The following is a 14,453-nucleotide window of genomic DNA, read 5'->3' as shown; positions in this document are numbered from 1 at the left end:
TGCACCTCAACTCCTTCCCACCGCTTCCTTTCCTTGGAGTTCCCAGCCTCCTCCTTCCTCCCATTCTCCCTAATACCTGGCCCCTCTCTGAAGGAGTCCTGTCAGTCCCTGCAGTATCTCTAAAACCCTGTTTCCAGAGCCCTGATTCTCCCCCCACACTTGTCCAGTGCAGACACGTTCCTGGGGGGCCTGAACCCCCCCCCCGGCTCAGTTTAAAGTCTTCTGGATGAAGCTCGCTAGAGCATCTCCAAAGGATCTTTTCCCCATCCTCGTGAGGTGTAACCTGTCCCTTGCCAGAAGTCCATTGGCAAGAAAATGAGTGCCGTGGTCGAGGAACCCGAAGCGTTCCTTCTGGCACCACACCCTAAGCCACCACCCTAACCTCGGAGGCCCTCCTGTCCCTTCCTGGCCCAAATACTTCTGGGTCCAGATTTTTTTTTCCAGGAATGGCCTCACCACTGCCTGTTTCAGGTGGTATAGGACCTCTTACTCTTGTAAAAAGGCATTGATCACCTCTGGGCCCAGCAACTTTTCCGTCCCTGCTAGCTTTTATAAGCCAAGAGGGATAAGGATCAAATATGGATGTGGTTGCACAATCCTGGCCAAGCACCTTGTCAACATCCTTAAACTAAACCAACTGAAACTCATCCAATAAAATTAACTAGGCTGTGCTCTGGGAGCTTTACCTGATTCAAATATTGTTAACACTGAAGCCTAAGTCCTAGCAGATAAAAGGATTTTTTTTCTTGGATGTTCCTAGTGAATATATTGCACCACCCATTCTAAGGTGTCCATGGGCCCAGTGTGTAACAGCCCCAGATGACCGTAAAAAGCTGTGTAATGGTGGCAAATAGTCAGTTAATGAGCAATTCTGAGGTTAACAACCCATAGTCCCTGGATTTCCACATCATGAAATACTCTTTGAGTCCAACATAGGCTGCATATTCCAAGTGCCCACATCACATAGTCCATCAAATTGTAAGTTAATTGATTAACCCATGATCTGCCACCCTTGTGGGTAAACAGGCCTATTAATGCGAGCCCCATTGAGAATCCAGTTGGTAAAACTTATATAAATGCTTAAATAAATTAGGGGGAACAGTGAACATAGAGGATGCATTCACTGCTTCCACATTCAAAAGCAAAATTTGTCTTTAAGGTCTGACCCTATATTGCCTTTGCAGTACCTTAAATTCCACTGTTTTTCATCATAGATGCCTGTGCTGTACATTCAGTAGTGTCAGAGGGGAATAACTTTTCACTTTCTTCATCTTAAAATGATGATGATAAAGGAAGAGGAATGTAAACAAAATCTAAATAATCTGTTAGACCTTTAATTAGAGATCTGGAGTATTTACCAGGGGAAAATTTTAGTCTAATTATGAAAAGGAAGGGTATTTAACTTCTTAATAGCTTTGTGGTAATTGCAAATGCTTTTACAGGTTATATGCAAATGCTGAGCTAAAGTGCCAGAGACATATGTATGGAGTATTGGTAACACAATGGATGTGTAGTGTGTATGATTTAGCTAATATACCTTAACTCTGAAGCCAGATTTTAACTGAGGAAAGGGCTTATGCCCACTGAATAATGGAATACCTAAAGCAGGGATGGACAAAGGAGGGAACCACACTCGTGATGGTGGCAGTGATGACAAACTGATGGATTGTTGCCAAAATTCAGTGACAAGCCATTCCATAATGCTGTGTCACAGCAAATGGGTTAATTTTAGCTTGTTTGCAAGCAAATATGGCCCCTTTAGTGCTGGCTTTAGGTCCTAGAATATCACTGCCTCTTCATGGCCTTGAATACAAGTAGATCTTAATTGAGTTATGAACCATGGTACATATATGGATGCACATGGAAAAAGTACTACCAGAAGATGCAGCTGAAAGCCAAGTACATGTTGTTGGCAGTTTCTTTCTGGCGTTGTCCTCTATTCTGGGTCGTGCTGCAGTTAGAATCTCCAGGGGCTACAGAATGAACAAATTTTGTCACAAAACCAGTGCAAATAAATATGAGGTGTAAAAGGCAACAGAGAACTGAGGAGTTACTGTTTTTCTCTGTCCACATTTCTGACGGTGATGTTGAGATGGAGAGATAGAGGCAGCCAAAAGAAAATGCTATGATAATGTGTGACTTCAGTTATGGTCGTATTGTGAGTATTTGTTTTTCGGCGCCAGGCGAAGACCTTTTTATTTATGCAGCATTTTAAATGTTAATATTATTGAATTTTATTCGGCCAGGGCGGCTTATTTTATTTTACTGTATATATTTTAATTGTCATTGTTTTAATGTATTTTGTATTCGATGTTGTAAGCCGCCCCGAGGCCTTGGCAAGGGGCAGCATAGAAATGTTTAAATAAATAAATAAATAAATAAATAAATGGCAAGAAGTCAAAATTGCTAGAAACAGTCAATATTATTAGTCCTACTGCTATGGATTTGAATTTTCCCATGCTTCTGGGAATGTAGCCAAAATCACATTATGCATGTACAAGGAGACCCTGGTTAACCCTGTTTTTCTTTCAGAGGGAGAAAAAGAATCTGAAGGAAAAAATAATGGGGAAAAGGCACATGTGACCAACATATACTACCCAAAAGAGATAGGGGTGGGTGGGAAGCAGACTAATAAAACATAGAAACAGAGGGAGTCAGAAGGGGTCTCCCGGGCCATCTAGTCTGACCCCCGGCTCCAGCCGGCTCTGCTCACAACATGCTGCCCATGACATAAAGACCCTAGTGCTCAGGGCTTTGTGTGGCTGTATTCATTTCAATGGGTCTGGTGTAAGTAAGACTAACATTGGATAAAACTGCGGGTAAACACAGAATGCTGACTGATATAATGCTGTCAGGAACCGTGCATGTTAGCTCTCTACACTGCAACACTTTGTTGCACACCTCTGCTGGCATCCCTGAATACTAACCACTAGAGACATATAGCAAGCGAAGGCCAGCACCTTCATATCCTGCTCATTTTCCAGAGGCATCTGGCTGGTTTTGTCTAGAAACAAAATGTTGGACTAGGTGGACCTCATCAGATTCTCCAAGGCAATTCTGAAATTGAGATCTGAATTGTTAGCATCATTCCTTTGGGTGACCTAATCATGGCAAACTGCCCACTTCATTCCAAGCAAGATTCTTTTGAAAACCTTTGTGTCCTTCTCTTCACAGACTGCAGGCTCCTTTGGGATTATGTCTATCAGCTGCTGTCAGACAGCCGGTACGAAAACTTCATCCGATGGGAGGACAGGGAATCCAAAATATTTCGGATAGTGGATCCTAATGGGCTGGCACGGCTGTGGGGGAACCATAAGGTAAAAGGCAGCCTAGCTTTGGTGCTTCAGAGTGTTGCTTACCTACTGTGGTTATACACCAACCCAGCAATGTTGAATGGGGGGCAGGAAAGAGAAAGGGGGAAATAGGATTTTGCCAGAGAAATGTGTTTCTTTTCCCAAAGCACACAGAAAAATGCAAGAATCCTTCTAATATACCACTTTCCTCTTCTCTTATTTAATGGTCAGGATGATGCTCATTTTATTAGTGTAAAACAATTGCTTTTAGTACCCCTTAGAAATACTGGTCTGTTGAAGGTTGGTTTGCCTTCCCTGCTTAACAAGTGGGAAACATCATTTATATGGGAGAAAGTAAAAGGGTGTACACTGAGCTAATTTTGCCATTTATTATTACACTTGTGTGGATGGAAAGTTTATATAGTGCACAAATAAATCCTGGCTCAGCAAGCCATCTGCTACCCCAGAAAATCCACTGCTGATGAGGACATGCCATTCACCTTCAGTGAGAGAGGGCAGGCTGTGTCCTCACTGCAACAAGGTCCTCAAGCCTAGCATTTGTGAGCCTTTCACAGGCAGCTGATGACCATAACAGGAACAGAATACTGTACTACATCACCTCTTGCTTTGATCCAGCTAGTCTCTCCTTATGCTTATACTTCTCTACAAAGGTAAATATTAGCTTACTCTGGAAAATATTAAGAGACAAGGGCACCAAAAATCAACACAGCATTAATCTTGTCTATAGTCTGACCTCTTGGTGTATCCAGACTCCTTATTCTTGGTCCATGCCAGAGTGTGACAGAATTGTAAGAGCTGGGACTTTTATTATATAGATTGGTAAAATTATTTTCAAATTTGTTTTACAAGATAGGAGGTAAAAAAAAACAAAGGGAAACATGGGCATGGCCCATTTTCCTTTCTTTTTATGTAATTCTTGCTTAATGCTTTCCTTTTTTTACTTTGAAATAAACAGAACAGAACAAATATGACATATGAGAAAATGTCTAGAGCGTTGCGCCACTACTACAAACTAAATATTATAAGAAAGGAGCCAGGACAAAGGCTTTTGTTCAGGTAATACTTCCTCATTTTTCTTGTTCCTTGGGGAATTAATTTTGCTAAATCATTATGGATAAGCTTGGAGGAAGTTATAAAATCAAATGATTGTTTCTCTGCAGCTATTCCTTCGTTGTGTAACAAAACAGTCATGCATGTGCTTGATCAGAAGAGCCTTACATTGGTGGGTAAGGAGCATGGCAAACACCTCCTTAGAGGAAGGCATTACTCTACCAGCTTTCAGGTGGCTGTTGTAAAGCCTCTCTTGAAAAGGCCTTGTTCACACCCACTGTGTTGGATAAACACTGATCCATCTCAAATTTGCCATTCTTGGGTGTTCAAGCTTGCAGTAGTAACACATCAGTTCCACAAGCTCTTGAATGAAATAGATTATCTGAACTCATTTTAATATTGTTTCAGCCCTGGTGTTGGAGATGATACAAGTTTGCTTGCCTTCATAGTCAAACTTCTCCAGGAACTGAACAGGGAGAATTTGTTGTTGACCCATCGCAACCCCATGGACAACATTCTTCTAGGCCTTCCTCTCCTCCACCATCCCTCGGAGTCCACTTAGGCTCACACCAATTGTTCCAGTGACTCCATCTAGCCACCTCATTCTCTGCCGTTCCCTTCTTCTTTTGTCATCTATTGTTCCCAGCATTAGGCTCTTCTCCAGTGAGTCCTTCCTTCTCATTAGCTGGCCAAAGTATTTGAGTTTCATCTTCAGTATGTGGCCTTCTAAAGAGCAGTCATGGTTGATCTCCTCTAGGACTGACCCGTTTGATCACCTTGCAGTCCAAGGGACTCGCAGGAGTCTCCTCCAGCACCACAATTCAAAGGCCTCAATTCTTCAGCGCTCAGCCTTCCTTATGGTCCAGATTTCACAGCCATACATTGCAACTGGGAAAACCATAGCCTTGACCAGGGGTCGGCAACCCGCTGCTCCGGAGCCACACGTGGTTCTTGAACCCCTCTGCTGCGGCTCCGTTGCTCAAAACATGCGCCGGCACAGCCGCTGATCTGCTCGAAGCTCCACTCAGGAGCACAGTGCTAGCTAGTTAAGTAAATCAGCTAGTTATGCTACATTCCTCTGCTAAACAGGCTTCCTGCAGGCTCTCATGTTACATGAAAGGCTGCTGAAAAGATTCTCTTTCTCCCAGTGTAATCTCCTTCATCTGAATGTTAAAAGCTGGGCTTGGGACCTGTCACAATTCACAGCACTAGACTGTTTATCTGCTAATCAGTCATTAACACACCTATATCTGCGCTGATCTGTGACCCCCACCGATTTACTGAGCTTCCCCCCACCCCTCCCCATAGGCCAACCATGGATAAATCAAAGAAAGTTTCTGAAGATAACGTGGGTAGATTCATTTGCTGACCAACTTATGGGGTTTGCGGTTTAATGCATGCAGCCCTTTAGCACTGACTTTGACTCTTCAGGAAGCTGTTCTCCTATTCAAAATATATGAAAAGAGTCCTACTAGTTTATAATGTAAGATTAAAAATAACAGTTTTTAGTGACTGAACAAGAGCTGCGGCTAAATCATGATGAAGATATACATAACATTAAGGTAAAAAATGATATATGCAGTGTTATCTTCATTTTAGATGTCAAAGGGGTTTTGCGGCTCCCGGTGTTTTCTTGTGTGTAGGAAACGGGTCCAAATGGCTCTTTGAGTGTTAAAGGTTGCCGACACCTGGCCTTGATTATACGCACTTTTGTTGGCAGGGTGATGTCTCTGCTTTTTAGTATGCTGTCTAGGTTTGCCATAGCTTTCCTCCCCAGGAGCAAATGTCTTTTAATTTCTTGGCTGCAGTCATTGTCTGTGGTGATCTTGGAGCCCAGGAAAATAAAATCTGTCACTATCTCCATTTCTTCCCTATCTATTTGCCAGGAAGTGAGACAACTGGATGCCATGACCTTAGCGTTCTTAATGTTGAGTTTCAAGCCAACTTTTCCACTCTCCTCCTTCACCCGCATCAAGAGGCTCTTTAGTTCCTCTTCACTTTCTGCCATTAGAGTGGTATCATCAGCACATCTGAGGTTGTTGATATTTCTCCCTGCAATTTTAATTCCAACTGGTGATTCATCTAGCCCCACCTTTCCCATGATGTGCTCTGCATATAAGTTAAATAGACAGGACGACAGTATGCAGCCTTGCCAAACTCCTTTCTCAATTTTGAACCAATCTGTGGTTCCATGTACAGTTCTCACTGTTGCTTCTTGATCCACATTTAGGTTTCTCAAGAGACAAATAAGATGGTCTGGTACGCTCATCTCTTTAAGAACCTGCCACAATTTGTTGTGATCCACACAATCAAAAGCTTTAGCATAGTCATTGAAGCAGATGTAGATGTTTTTCTGGAACTCTCTAGCGTTCTCCATGATCCAGCATATGTTAGAAATCTGATCTCTAGTTCCTCTCCCTCTTCGAAATCCTACCTGTACTTCTGGTAGTTCTCAATCCTAGCTTGTAGGATTTTGAGCATAACTTTACTAGCATGTGAAATGTGTGCAATGGTGCTGTGGTTTGAACATTCTTTGGCATTGCCCTTCCTTGGGATCGGAATGTAAACTGACCATTTCCAATCCTGTGGCCAATGTTGAGTTTTCCTAGATTGCTGGTACATTGAGTGTAGCACTTTTACTGCATCGTCTTTTAAGATTTTGAATAGATCAGCTGGAATACAGTCACCTCCACTAGCTTTGTTGTTGCTCAGACTTCCTAAGGCCCATTTGACTTCACATTCCAGGATGTCTGGCTCGAGGTCAGTGAGCACCCCATCATGGTTATCAGGGACGTTAAGCTCTTTCTTGTATAGTTCTTCTGTGTAATCTTGCCACCTCTTCTTAATCTCTTTTGCCTCTGTTAGGTCCCTGCCATTTTGGTCCTTTATCATGCCCATCTTTGCATGAAAAGGTCCCTTCATATCTCCAAGTTTCTTGAAGAGATCTCTGGTCCTCCCTATTCTATTGTTTTCTTCTATTTCTTTGCACTGTTCATTTAAGAAGGCATTCTTATCTCTTCTAGCTATTCTCTGGAATTCTGCATTCAACTGGGTGTATCTTTCCCTTTCTCCCTTGCCTTTCGCTTCCCGTCTTTCCCCAGCTTTTTGTAAAGCTTCCTCAGACAGCCATTTTGCTTTCTTGCATTTCTTTTTCTTTGGGATGGTTTTAGTTGCTACCTCTTCTACGATGTTGCGAACTTCCGTCCATAGTTCTTCAGGCACTCTGTCTATCAGATCTAATTCCTTAAATCTATTTGTCACCTCTACTGTATATTCATCAGGGATATGATTTAGGTCATGCCTAGTGCTTTTCCCTACTTTCTTCACTTTAAGCATAAATTTTGCAACGAGAAGCTCATGATCTGAGCCACAGTCAGCTCCTGGTCTAGTTTTTACTGACTGTATATAGCTTCTCCATCTTTGGCTGCAGAGCATATAGTCAATCTGATTTCTGTGTTGACCGTCTGGTGATGTCCATGTGTAGAGTCGTTTCTTGGGTTGTTGGAAAAGAGTGTTTGCTATGACCATCGTATTCTCTTGAAAAAATTCTACCAGCCTGTGCCCTGCTTCATTTTGTACGCCAAGGCCAAACTTGCCTGTTATTCCGGTTATCTTTTGGCTTCCTACTTTAGCATTCAAATCCCCCATGATGATAAGGACATCATTTTTTGGGGTTAATTCTAGAAGGTGTTGTAGGCCTTCATAGAACCGGTCAACTTCAGCCTCTTCAGCACCAGTGGTTGGGGCATAGACTTGGACTGCTGTGATGTTGAATGGTTTGCCTTGGATTTGAACTGAGATCATGCTGTCATTTTGGAGATTGTATCCCAGTACTGCTTTTCCTACTCTTTCATTGACTATGAAGGCTACTCCATTTCTTCTGAGGGATTCTTGCCTGCAGTAGTATACCTGATGGTCATCTGAATTAAATTCACCCATTCCTGTCCATTTTAGTTCACTGATACATCCCTGTTTGTTCTGCTGTAGTTGTCACTAGGATTCAATGCCATCAATCCTGCTATTGTTCTGGACCACATAGCAGGATTGTTCCTGGAAGATACCATTTTTAGTTGGCAGTCCTTGTTCAAAGAACATTTCCAAGAAGTGGAGTTGGGGAACTCATGTTGGTTTCCTTGGCTGTTGGTCTATGATATCTTGCATGGATAGATCTTTTCCTCTGTGCCATGTAATGTCTTTGTGGAACTGCAAAAAGAGCTCATCTGAGAATTCAGTGTATATTGTCACCAATATGTGGATGTCATATAACTTGATTCTGACCTGGGGTTTGAATAGGCAATAAATGGCTAGATTATTGCTATAAAATTGAAGCTTAAATCAGGCAAGAAAGAGGTGTCCCTGATGGAGAAGAAAGACCATCGAATAGGAATTCAAACTTTTTTGGGTGGGGGAGAACTTCCATTGAATAAGCCAGTTTGAAGTCTGAGGTGCTCCAGAACTCAGGTTTCCATCTGAAGGACCAGATGGCCAGATGTGCCTTTGGCCAGTTGAGGCTGATCCATACTCCACTCATTTATGAGGAGGTGACACCTGGCCACAGTAACCTATGTATTAATTACAACCAGCTTGGAATATTAGAATATGCACTACATGAACAACTTTGAGGGCTTCAGTCAGTCCAGAAGGCAGCTGCAAGGATGTTGGTGGGCATATTCTGTGGGGATCATGTTATCTCAGCCTTGCACAGCTGAGCTACTTATCAGTGTGCTTATGGACAGAAATTGTTAGTAATTATCTTTATATGTCTAAAAGGTCCAGATCCAGTTTAGGACTGCCTCCTTCCATATTGTTCTGTCTGCTCCCTAAGATCAGAAAGCAAGACCATTTTCTGTGTCATCTAAAATCTTATCATGTTTGAGTTGAAAGAAAATGTGAATGGCCTTCTCAGCCAGATCATGTCCCATGAAGTGTTCTTGGCCCTTTCCTTGCTGTTTTCTGCTGCTTTGTCATATCAGTCTCCTGTTGGATGTGACGGAATGTTTTCACGGGTTTCTTTCAACTGTTGCTCATGCCTCATTGGTTGTTTTACATTGTTTTTGTGAGGTTGTAATGATTAAGTTTGTAACTTGGCCTCAGTGGTGCTTTTGCCCCAGAAGCATGTGATACACCTAACTGTTTTAATAAAAACAAATAAATAAATGAAACTATCTGTCTAAAAGCAAACTTCTGAACTTCTCAGAAAGTTTTGCCAGTTTACTCCCCATAATCCATCATCATCAGGGCCTTCCCTGAGCACACTGTGGGGCCTACATGTGCACTCTGTCATCTCAATTTATTCTTGTTATTAGCTTGGTCAAGTTTCCACTTCAGCAGTGAAGCCGTCATTGTCACTCAAAAGAAGTTAGACATAGTACAAACAATTAGATTTTATATTTCATTATTCATTGTATTTTCATAAAATTTGGGTAACACTTTAACTGAAGTCATTGTTCTAAGGTAGGACCTTTCCAGGTTCTAGTGACAAGAGGGCACTTTTTCAGTTAAAACAAATGAACACATGAGATTGTCCAATACCAAATCAAAGCCCTGGTCTTCCAAACTATCTACACTGACAGGCAGCAGCTTTCCAAGGGCTTAGGCACTTGTATTCCTCTTTAGCTAGAGAGACCAAGCATTAAACCTGGGAACTTCTGATGCTCTCCGAGTGAGCAGTTCCCTTTCCTTCTGAAGGTCACTCTTTCAAGCTGCTTTGTTCCATGAGTAACTCAAGTGGAAGTGAAGGGTAAATATGGAATAGCAGGGCATTACGTATTGTCTATATCAGTTTGGGATTCTGCAGGTTCTTTCTTTGGTTGCAGGAGTCTGGTTTCTGGAAATAGGGCTGCTTCACTTGTTGCATTTTTAGGCACTAAAACATATGTTAGGTGTTGTGCACACCTGACATACATATTGATGTGTTTTGCACAACACACCAGTCCACCATGGGTAACCAGACATGAACCAGGGCTAAAACATTTCTATGCATGCTAAGAACTAAACACAGTCCTTTACATTTGTACTGATTTGCTTTTAAAGGTTCATGAAGACCCCAGATGAGATTATGAGTGGCCGCACTGACCGCCTGGAGCATCTTGAATCTCAGGAACTAGATGAGCAAATATACCAGGAAGATGAGTGCTGAAGGAACATGTTCCCTTGCTTCGCTTTGGTCTGTGGAAGAACAGTCTGTACAGAGGCACATTCATGTGGGAAATGAAACCCAGGACTCAACATTTACCTTGGAGACCCGGCAGAGCCCCAGAGCACCTTAGCAAAACAAATCCATTGGCAAGGGTAGTGTTGGCAGTAACATTTGGGAGAAAGAGAAAAAGAAAGAGAGCACTACTGCATTGTTGGTTTTTAGATTCTCCCTTGCCCCAGTGTGTTTTTAGTTTTCCATTTTTGTTTGGTTGGCTTGGGATTTTATTTTTCTCATTAACATGCCATTTGGCCTTTTTTAATGACTTTTGTAGAGCGAAACATCTGGCTTTTTCTTATGCGGATTTCCTATGGAAATGTAGCACAACTGTTTTCTGTGCCAAGTATCACAATATGATTACAGCATAGGAACAAATAGTGGCAAATGTCACATGAGGGGTCTGAAAATGTCTCCAGTTGTCTAAAGAGATTTTATTCACTCTTGTCACAAAGGTAAAATACCTTGGACTGCAATCTATGATTGAGGGTTTAAGAAATGGAGAGAAGTGCTGATTGAAAGTCTGGGAGATCTGACTGGCATATATTCAGCTGGTGTTAGGTCTTGCAAGTGTTGGATAACTCCCAGAGTGCACAGACTTTATTCAAGCACCTCAGTATGCAGGAATTAGAAGGAAATAGGAGAAGCTCTAACAAAACACAGTACAGTTCCTCAGGGGTTTCCAGCTCAAGGAAGATGTAAATAAAAACCACACTGATAAGATAAAATGTGTGTTTGATTGCATTTGTTGAGCCACCAACAGGGTATTTTCAGGTGCAAGGCTGAGGCTGGGTTCCTGTGCTAGCCAATTGCTTCTAGAGGCAGAAGAAACAGTGCTCATAAAAAAGAAGGAAGTGTTTGGGGCCTTCAGAATAGCACTTTAGCCTTTCTAGAAGCTTCCCCAGGATTGGGCTAGACTTCTCTGAGAGATGTCAACAATACCACATGCACTAAAGAAATCCCACAAATAAAATTTCTGGGCTGATTGGTTTTAGTTTACTCTGCTCTACCCATATTGCCATTTTTGGACAATCTTACCCATTTCTCTGTGGATTTTAATGAAAAGAACTTCTCATTCTTGCCCGGTTAAGTTTAAATGTTTTTTGCTGGTTGCAGCTCCAGGTTAGTTCCGTAGCCTTTAGGATGAGAGGAATTTTGTATGTGCCTTTTGTTGATAGGAAGTCTTAGTTCTGTAAATCTCATTAAGTCCCTTTCCTCTGAAGATTGTTAAATTATCCTGAGGGCTGTATGTTATTCTATGGTTTTATACCACGAAATAGCTTACTCTTTGTAGAGTGCATATGTTTGTGTGTACACATGATGACAGAATGCTGTGTGTGTTACAGCATCTCCGCTTTGTACAAGCCATTGACAGGGTTCTGTGTGTTACATTCAAGAAATCAAATTTAGCTGCCACAATAACTTAGACTCTAACAGGAAATATGAAATATTATTGATTTGATATGCAAATTAAGTATACTTGGCTGTTTTCTTAATTTGCATAATGTGTTATGCTTCTACAACTGGGTTATAGTCACAAAGAGCCACACTGAGTCATGAAGTCCTATTTTTCACCCTGCTCTGTCACTGAAAATTCTGCTCAGACATCCTTCCTATTTCTGACATTTCACTACACTTTTTCCAGCCTCTCTCCTGAACCTGAATGACTAGAAAAATGTTTCCCCCACCATATGTGTGTGTGCACGTCTAAGCAGTTACACTTCAGATTCTCAAGGGGTTGAGTCTAGTACCTGCTCCTGAATTTGGATGGTGAGGTTGTGGAAAGTGCCCAGTGAGTTTTAGCTGTTGGGCAATATTGAAATGAAATGAAATTAAATGCTTACAACCCAGGCCATCATTTTGTTTTTTTAATCCATGATAATAACAGTCATGCACTCTTAATAGGCATTTAGCAGTATTCAATAGAAAATTGGCAAACCCCTCTTTTTTGGGTTTTTGTTGTTCTAGAAAATATTTAATAGTGAAATGAAATGTACTACTGATAGAGATTAACTTCTTATATTTAAAATGTAGTATATGGAAAGAAACTCATTTTGCACACATGTAAAACATTCATTCTGTCATGCACGCAAGCGGCCATTTCTCCCACCCTTTGCTCATCACTTTTCTCCAGTGGTAGCTCCTCCTGCCCTGCTTCCTTTTCCCTTGCAGCCCCTGTAGCTACTGACCTTTACTTAACTTGCTTGTTACTTATACCTTGGCCAGCACATATTAGCCAGCACATTAGATGCTCAGCACTTAAAACAAATTGAAATCAACTCCAGCAGGGTTCTTGCTTACCCGATAGCCCACCAATGAAGTAACATTAACATGTTTTATGCAATTATTTCTTAATGAGCTTAAGGTCCTACACAGTGTTTATTTCACACATTTCAAATTAACTGCTTTATGCATTTGCAAAAAACTTCAGTTCCATTTTGCAGTTCATTTTTTGTAAATTCATCCATTGTTTATAGCTGATTGACTCTTCCAGAAAAAAGCCTATCCTCCATTCATTTCCAAAAAGTAAAAGAAGTAAAGAAGACTTCATGTCTGAAAAGGCAGACCTCTAAGACCAGGATATCAGAATATGTCTTTCATTCATGCAAGCAGCCCAGACTGTATAGGCAAATTTAATACATGAACCATGTGATCACAGATAAGTTCAGAGGCAATTTCTGTGACTGAGGTAGCTGGAAAAAGAACACATCATTTGATGGCTGTTAAAGAGTGAGATAAAATTGCAACAAAAACTGTGTTTTTCAGATGCATCAATCCAATCAGAATTCTTGTTTCCTTTGGGCCAAACTAGATGTTATAATTAATGCATGATTGCCAGTGAAAATGGTAACATTGCATCCAATTTGTAACTATACCTGCCTGTCATGACATTCTGCTCTTCCCCACCCCACCAGCAGCAGCCTAAGACAGCCAATGGTAATAGGAAATCTACTTTGAAAATGTAAACAAGTTGGGGAACAGCTGTGCTGCAATGAGTCACTTTTAGGTTCCCCATACAAATGAGCATTGTAAACAACCCAGCATTCACACAAGGACTGAAGATAAAATTCTTTACCATGTCTGTCTAAACAGCTGCAACCATATGCAAATTAACGGTGAAATGGTTGTACTATTTTTTTTTAAGAATAATGTTTTTATTTTCTTAAATAAATTATAGTCTGTTAATGATGGCTCTTTCTTTTTTTTCTTCAAGGTGTGGGGTTAAGGGACTGAACTGAATGAATGTAACAAAGCAAACAAGAATGCCTCTTCTCAGGGCCAGTGAGTTGCAAATAATTTTTAAATGCTTGTAATTACATCATCTCAATAAATTTTTTAATATAAAAATGTGTTGTCTTCCTTAAGCATATGTCACATGTCAAGATTGCTCTTCACTCTGGTGTCTCTATTTTATGCACACCTTTCCAGCAAGATCCTTTACCCAATGTGTTAATCACAACAGCCAACATTTAAGATGTTATGCCAGCAGGCATTTAAAATGTTATGCCTGGTGGTTCTTCCATGCCCCCATTGTATGTCTCATCAGAGCAAATGTGTCATTTCTCCTGGTGTTAGCTGGCACAAACATGTAACATGCCCACTTCAACAAAGGTCCTGCACACTTTGGTAACTCTTTTCTTATGTACTAGGGCACAGTGACCATTTACTTAATGTTTTCTCTGTTTGGACGTAAAGTCTTTTGTTAACCCTTTCCTCAAACTTTCTTCTTAATCCTGAACTCTTCACCTGCATTCATAGAATCACAGAATCATAGCTGAGTTGGAGAGGGCTTATTACGGCCATCAAGTCAATGCAGGACTCCAAGTATCCCTGCCAGATGACTGTCAGCTGCCTCCTGAATGCCTCCAATATGGGAGAGACCACAACCTCCCAAG

General features: G+C 41.3%; 1 protein-coding gene across 3 annotated transcripts in view; it reads left to right on the top strand.

Moving 5' to 3' along the window:
• Positions 1-13,905, top strand: part of ETV6 (ETS variant transcription factor 6) — a 235,762-nt gene extending 221,857 nt beyond the window's left edge. For all 3 annotated transcript variants that reach the window (XM_044417951.1, XM_044417950.1, XM_044417952.1), the window contains 3 exons: positions 3,175-3,317; positions 4,270-4,370; positions 10,398-13,905. In XM_044417951.1, coding sequence (XP_044273886.1) covers positions 3,175-3,317; positions 4,270-4,370; positions 10,398-10,503 — 350 coding nt within the window. In that variant the 3' untranslated portion in view covers positions 10,504-13,905. The remainder of the gene's footprint in view (positions 1-3,174; positions 3,318-4,269; positions 4,371-10,397) is intronic.
• Positions 13,906-14,453: the final 548 nt, after the last annotated feature.

The sequence above is a fragment of the Varanus komodoensis genome, unplaced genomic scaffold (genome assembly GCF_004798865.1).
Source record: "Varanus komodoensis strain SLA01 unplaced genomic scaffold, ASM479886v1 scaffold9, whole genome shotgun sequence".
Classification (NCBI taxonomy): domain Eukaryota; kingdom Metazoa; phylum Chordata; class Lepidosauria; order Squamata; family Varanidae; genus Varanus; species Varanus komodoensis.
Note: the sequence above shows the minus strand (reverse complement) of the source record. Positions and strands in the feature narration are given on the sequence as shown.